At 34.1% G+C, this 7403-nt stretch overlaps 1 protein-coding gene and 1 long non-coding RNA gene across 2 annotated transcripts in view; both read right to left on the bottom strand.

Annotated features, from left to right (window-relative positions):
- Positions 1-1855: 1855 nt before the first annotated feature.
- LOC103129301 (C-type mannose receptor 2-like) overlaps positions 1856-7403 on the bottom strand; it is a 13976-nt gene continuing 8428 nt past the window's right edge. Inside the window, exon 5 of the mRNA XM_016664958.1 lies at positions 1856-2496. Coding sequence (XP_016520444.1) covers positions 2138-2496 — 359 coding nt within the window. The 3' untranslated portion in view covers positions 1856-2137. The remainder of the gene's footprint in view (positions 2497-7403) is intronic.
- On the bottom strand, positions 3758-4624 carry LOC103129291 (uncharacterized). The gene is made up of 3 exons (XR_001659943.1): positions 4556-4624; positions 4385-4451; positions 3758-4212 (listed from the first exon to the last, which is right to left on the bottom strand). It is a non-coding gene; the product is annotated as an uncharacterized LOC103129291 (long non-coding RNA).

The following is a 7403-nucleotide window of genomic DNA, read 5'->3' as shown; positions in this document are numbered from 1 at the left end:
CCTATTTAATCTGAGAAAGGGATTGTTTGACTACAAGAGAATAAATCATGCTTTTTTTATCAACATCTTGACTCTAGACATAGTTACAAATGCTTGTCTGTAATTTATGTTTGGAAAAAATAATCTTTACAATTTACATTTTCCAAGAGCTGACCTTAAAAAGTCGCTACTTTTGCCTTTTGGAATGCTTTTTTTTAAAGCGGTATTCATAAACTAACATTATGTGGGAAAAAGACGCATTATTTTGAAGTCATGATGTAGTTTTAACTCTTCCCTTTCACAATAAAAGGTTATTTAAATTGAACTTTGTTCCATTTTTTTCTATAGATTGATATTCACCGTAAGTATTCACAGAACAAAGCATAATTATTGTTCTTTTTATGCAGTTAATATAAAAAAAAAATCCACACAGTCAGCAGGGGGAATATAGGAGAAACAGCCAGGATATTTTACCAGCAAGCTGAGCTCTAAGAATTTAATTCACTCATTCTCTTATTTACTCACCAACGTAGACTTCAAAACTCTAAGGTAACAACATCTCTAAATAACTTCATTATTTTAATTTTATTCTATTTCCTGTTATGAAACATGTCTCGTTCAGATGCTAATTTTTTATTTTATTTCCTCGTTTGTCTTTACTTTAAAAAGCAACTCATTCATTCATTCGCTCTCTCACGGACCAAACGTCGCCTAAAGCTGCTCTGCTTTCCATACTACTTCCCTGTTTGTTCTTGAAACAGAACTCGTTACATTATCCAACCATGTTTTACTTCCTCATGAAAGCTTCTCACAGAAGGTTGGTGATGAAAAGGCAAAACAAAATGCAAAGCAGAGCTTCATGAGAGTCCAGATGGACATTTTGCTTCCTTCTCTCTTCTCAGAGGTCTTGTTTTTTAGCTGTAGCATTTGAATAGTTAAATACTGACATATTTATAATCCCTAATGGAAAGTTTTCAGATGTTTATGTCAATAACCTCTTTGTTCTGACTCAAGATACAGTGTTATGTTTTGGGAAATTAATCTCGATTAATAATAAAAGTGCATTTTAAAGAAGGTTGAAGACGACAGAAATTATGCAGCCAATGAGTTTTAATATTATCTTGTTAAATTGATACTTTTTTAATTGAATTTCTTTGTTAATTTGTATCTTCAACGGGGTAAATATATGAGCAGTATAGAGTAATGTGCAAAATGTATAGAACATCATATAGAGTAGGATATTTTTCTGAATATTTACTGTTTACATTTCTCAATGGAAACATTCTTCAAGCCACCATTATAATCTTTATCGCTACTGAGGGTTTCATATCAACATACCCAAACTCTCCAAAGTTTGTTCCACTATTTAAAATCTTTTATTATTCTTAGCCCTCTGGCTTTGTTAAGGGATGAGGTCTGGCTGGTTTCCACTGACACTGCGTGCGCTCTTACGAGACTTTTGTGTGTGTGTGGTTTTGGGAACTGACGCTCTGACAGGACAACCCCATCGCTTCCCTTTTGTTCGACCGTGAAATCTGCTGCGCTCCTCCTGAGCATTAGGCTTCGACTCTGGGAGGTTTGAAGAACATTTGTAAATATTATATTAATGCTTCACGGCTTGTAGTAACCTAATATAAGCAGCAATAATAACATGGTTGCCATGTAAAAAATGAAATCCACATTGTGGTCAAAATTTTCCTCTTCCCAATTTCAACTCAAAAAGATCATCTCTCATCTCGCCAGGTTCCATGACTCTGTGCTGTGCTACATTTATTAACTAGTTCAAATTTATGTAACTAATTTGTATTCAAATATATCAAGAGCTTACATAAAAAAATACATAGTAAAAACTTAATAAATAAACCAGTAAATTTTTAGGTAAGTATTTATTGTTTTTTCTCCTTTCAAACATACTTAAACAAGATATTTTATGATAGTGACCAATAAAAGAAGAGCAGCTTGAGAAAAATACAAACAGTAGAAATCAGAACATCAGATCTTTTTCAATTTAATGAATCTTTCATTAGGATTAGGTTAGGATAGACTTTACCATTTTGCTTGGGTAAAAATAATTTACATATGAATAAAACAAAAACAAAATACAAGCTACTATTTTCAATCATTTCATTGTGATACTGTCACTTGTCAGCATTCACACTTATTCTCCTCGCGTATTCTTAGAACAGATGAAGTTAAATTTCTCAGTATCATTTTTTTTAAACCATAGGTGTTTTCCTCCTTTCTCCATGGCTCCAGACATGTCACAGTCGTCCATTGGTTCATTTTGGGCCGAGTTGTTGTAACGGACCTCCTCGTCACTGACCCAGAACCACAAATCCAGAGTGCAGGCGTAGCTCAGTCCAATCCAGACATAATCAGTCGATGCCTCCTTGACTTTCTTCTCGATCCATCTCTGATCACCCATGTTGGTGATGGTGACCAGGTCATGGTGGTGATCTCTGCAGTGGTTCAAGGCGTCTTCCCAGGTTTTACTATCTTTTACCAGGACCACGTTATCTGTTGAAATAGGAAATAAAAATCTGTAGCTTTATTCAAGTCTTAATTGTGGACTCATTCATCAATGCAGCAGAGTAAGAAAGTCTATGTAATATCTGTTTATCACAAAACATTAAAATATCATCAAGTACAAAGCAAAAAGTAAGAGAAACAATCAAGTTTGTCTTTCATGAATAAATCATAGTATGAGCTCTTTAGCTTATGATCAGACTTCAATTTTATTTTTAAATTTATATTTAGGTATACGTAGATGTTGCCAGACTATTTCTGGAAAATTGTCAATAGCAAAGAAGAGCTTAGTTTTAGGATTCACAAGATTTTGGGGTGTGCTGTGGTGGCACAGGGGTTCAGCACAACCCATGTATGGAGGCCTTAACCCTCAACGCTGCAGGTTCAACTCCAACCTTTGCCACATGTCTTTCCTCATCTCTCATTGCCAACTTTCCTGTTAATTAGCTATCAAATAAAAGCCACCAGAGCCAATACAACCTTTAAAAAAAGGATTTTGAAGAATCACAATTTTAATGCAAAGAAAAATAAAAACAAAGTCAAATCCTGCATTCTGTATGTATGCTACTAATAAAAATCAGAGAGGGTTACTTTAGAGAATGATAAACATGCTAAGTGACTCCTTTTAAACATTCCTGTTGTTTTTGTTTTATATTGTTTTATGTTTTAGAGAAAAACAATCAAACTGATTCTTTTTTGGACAAATTAGATCTTACTTACAAATCTTTACACAGTAGTATACAATTACAAAGTGAAATCTTTGTTGATCCTAAATTGAGTTTCAAATAATTTTTTTCTCTTTTAGGCATTTTTATTCAATGTTTTATTTTTAGAGTTTTGTAAGAACAACTTACCATCATAACAAAGGAAGGGTTTTCTTTCATCACAGTTCTCATTCTTCCATCTGCCTCCATCATCAAACACAGTCATGGCACATTGACCACTGTTGATTTTCTGATTATTAAACTTCAGATTCCAGTGTCTGAAGGAGGAACTGTTTCCATCTGACCACATCCAGGTGTCACTAAACAGACCAGTAAAGATGTATCTTGAATTTGCAGTCGCTAAATTTAACCCCTTGTTCACTTCTCCATCCTGTAGCTGCTTCAATCCACTGATCAGGTCTGTGTGTTTCTGTCTACAGTAACTCTGAGCTTCTGTCCAGTTCTTTGATTCATAAATCAAGTGATATTTCTGTGATGAATCATTTTCTGTGAAATTAACAAGTCAGAGCTCAAAACACTTTCATATGTAAGTTTTAATACAGACATGAATGAGAGGATTTAGAATAACAGAGGACAGTTGTCTCACCGCTATAGCAGAGAAAATTATGCTTTTCATTACAGGATAAATCTCCCCACTTGGAAAAAAGATCAGATTCTTTCCATGTTATCCCACATTTTTGGCCTCCAGCTCCCTTATTATTTGGTTCATCTTTTGCCCATTTTGTCTCTCTTTCATTGAACTCCACTCCAGGCAGAGACCAGTGCCATGATCTCTGTGCATTTGTTTGATCATACAGACCAATCCAAGCTTCCTTTATATCTCCTAGTGAGACACTGATGAGTCTCTTCATGTCCTTCATGTTAGTCACTGTGGCCAGGTCAGTGTGTTTCTGACTGCAATACTGCTGAGCTTCTTTCCAAGTTTTTTCCTCGTTAACATAGTGATACTGATAGAGCTGACAAACCATCAGATGATTCTGAGCTAAAGAGAAAACAAAAACAAACTTGCTTTGAGTTATTCAGTCACATCATCAGCTTTATGTTAACCAGAATAAGACTTTTCTTGTGTCCCCATCCAATTATTGTATGAGAGCACATTAAATTACAATGACTTTAGATAAAATCTCAAAAATAATATTTATGTATGAGCTTACCTATCACAGTAAGAAGAAACAGATTCCACTGCATATTTACTTTGTCTGTTTTGCTTAGTGATGAACACTAAAAAAAAAGAAAAGAAAAAACAAAAGAAAATCATAAATGTGATTTCCAGAATCCCTTCCTAATATCATATCTACATACAATGTTATAAAAGACAAACTTACATCTGGTTATGTCCGTTCACATGGATGCTAGATGATTGATGTTTGGTTGTAGACCGTCCTCAGTGAAATGCTCAGTGCCTGACACCGGTCTCTTGTTTTAGCACCTAGACTCTATTTGAATATTCAAACCACAACCTAACCTGATATGCTGATGTTTACATCCTGTAATACAATACTACTGTCACGCCATAGGTAGATCAATGTCAGCTTAGATTCCATTAATAATTTTCCAAAATATTGATTTTGTTCTTAAAAGTATTGTTTTCATCATTGTCTGACTGGCCACTGCAAGATAATATCATTTTTCAACATCAGTCGATCCAAGTTATATTGTTCCAGTTTAATATCGCTGTAAACATTTAGTGGGGCAACAAAGAAATTCAAAAAGTTGTTTGACTTTAGCATAAAAAAGTTAATTACACTTTAAATGGAATTTCATTGTATTTAGATTGAACTTGATTTTACTAAGTGCAAAATAGGTTGCTTGAAAATGGCACACTAAAAGTTCATTTTAATATTTTTAAAGTAGGTTATACTTAGTACATTGATTTTTAGTATTTTTCATCTGGGATGATTCTGACAGCAAATGTAGTTCCAGTAGCAGGTTGGACATAAACACAAGAAAAGTAGACATGCTAATGTTTTTTATTCTCAGTTTGATATTTATAAAGTATATGAACAGTTGATGTTCTGGTTGAAAAAGTTGTTTTACAAATAGAAACAAGTGATATTAGTAAGGTCAATACTGACTTTTTTATTCCCAAATAAAAATATAGCCATTCACTATAGCAGCTGAAACTTGTTTTTATTGTGGAAAAAAATACACATCAGTCAGGACAGGTTGTGTGAATCATGGAAGAACCCTGAAGCCATGGTAACTGAGCTGTAACCATGACGATCAGTCTGCAGGTTCAAGGTTCTTCTGGTGTTCTTCCTGATCAGCCTAACAATGGCTGATCAGGACCTGCTGCCTGATGGCGTCGATGGGCCGTCGCCATTCATGTACAGAAACACACAGCAGGAAACGCATGCAAAGCTGAAAGAGGAAACCCAGAGCACTTCAGTGTTTACAGCGAACCAGAGTTTCAGTTCTTTTCATTCCTAATTTTACTACACCGATAGATCCTAACTGGGGTTTAAAAAGCTACAAGGATCAAATGTACATCTGTTTAATTTAGCTTGTACTGGTTTAAAAGAATGAGAAAGTTTATAAAGCACCAAAAACCTAAAGGAAATTTGGTTCATCAAACAATGTTAATATTTAAAATAAAAACAATGATAAAGGATTCATCAAAACAAAAACAAAAAATTCCTCTCTGAATGTTTCAACTCGTTCCATATTTGATGTTGTTTTATTTAGCCTCCCGTCCAGCTGCGTCTCTCTCTGTGAGTCCTGACAGAGAGCAACACTTCACCTCTGCTGTGGCATTTCTGACATGAACCTTACCAAGATATTTTTGAAGTAAAAATATTTGGTCAGTTAAAACTAGAGAGTTGTCACCATAAACAACATTGTTTCCTCTAACTCTAAACATTTTTGTCCTAATTCAAGAACTGGAAAAACTAGCGTACTGCCTCCCTCTTCTTCATTTTTATTTAAATGCGATATAATATGTGTAACTGTAGTGTAAGCAAATGGTTGTTATTAATGCCAAGTAAAAGGCGTGTAAAACACAAAAGCATTTAGATAAAACTTGCATGTATGTTCAGTCACATGCTGCAGTATATTGTCATAACTATTCCAGCATACAGTAGCTGGTCCGGTAAAGGCAATGTGACATGTTACACAAGACCCTGTTAGCGAAGCGCTAATGTCTAGAAAAAAGTTCATTTAGCATTGGTGGAAAAACAATAGACGTAAGAAATAAATATTAATATATGCAATTATGACATAAGTGACTGTATCTAACTGACTTCATGTGTTTTAGGATAATCCAGTCAGTGATCACTGATCAGGGGCTCATCTAAAAATCAACCAGACTGTAAACAATGACTATCCCCAGTCATTTTTTTATATATATATTCAAAAGATTTAGTAATTTAAATTAAACAAAAAAATGTTAATCATAGTCACAGAGCAGTTAAATTGCAACAGGAGTTTTAATTCAGCAGACGGATTCCAGATATGAAACGTTTTTTTTTTTTTGTCCCAGATGAAGATGAAGCCGGTGACGTCACTTACACTCACAAAAACACCAAACAGAAAACTAAGTCCTCCAACACATTATGCTGCCTTTGATTTTGGCTAAGTACGTTTGAATACGTTTTTAATTTTACTGTATCAACAGGGAGGCATCATGGCCCACAAGAGGGCGCTGTTTACTGTGAGGACAGCAGCAGCAGGATGCCAGCAGCAATAGTGTGCAATAAAATATGACTTATCATTGAATAATTTACATCAATTGATATGTTGTCATTTAATAGTGTAGTTTGGCCTTTACTAAAGGAATAGTGATTTTTTTTGCCTCTTTGCTTTGACATTATTTTTTATTACATGTATTCTCTTTCTCTCCATTTACATGAGTTTTGAGTCCAGCAGCAGCTGATGCTAAAATATAAAAGTATGTATATAAATGAAGAAAACAAAATACATATAAGATCACTTTACAGATGCTATTATTTCACTAGTCAGTGATTTGTTTATATAAACCAGAGCAAACCATTTTATTAAAACATCTTTTTGTTTTCTACCTAAACACTGGACTTTTGTTCTTATTTATCGAACATGTTGACTCAGTACTGTTTTTTTTTTTTAGAAATAACATATTCTGATAAGAAAAATACAAAAACATTTATGAATGCTAATTTTTGTTTCTCCTAAAATTCATTACTAAAATGCTGCACTAAA

Source organism: Poecilia formosa, unplaced genomic scaffold (assembly GCF_000485575.1).
Source record: "Poecilia formosa unplaced genomic scaffold, Poecilia_formosa-5.1.2 Scaffold533, whole genome shotgun sequence".
Taxonomy (NCBI): domain Eukaryota; kingdom Metazoa; phylum Chordata; class Actinopteri; order Cyprinodontiformes; family Poeciliidae; genus Poecilia; species Poecilia formosa.
This window is presented reverse-complemented; position numbering and strand designations above follow the sequence as displayed.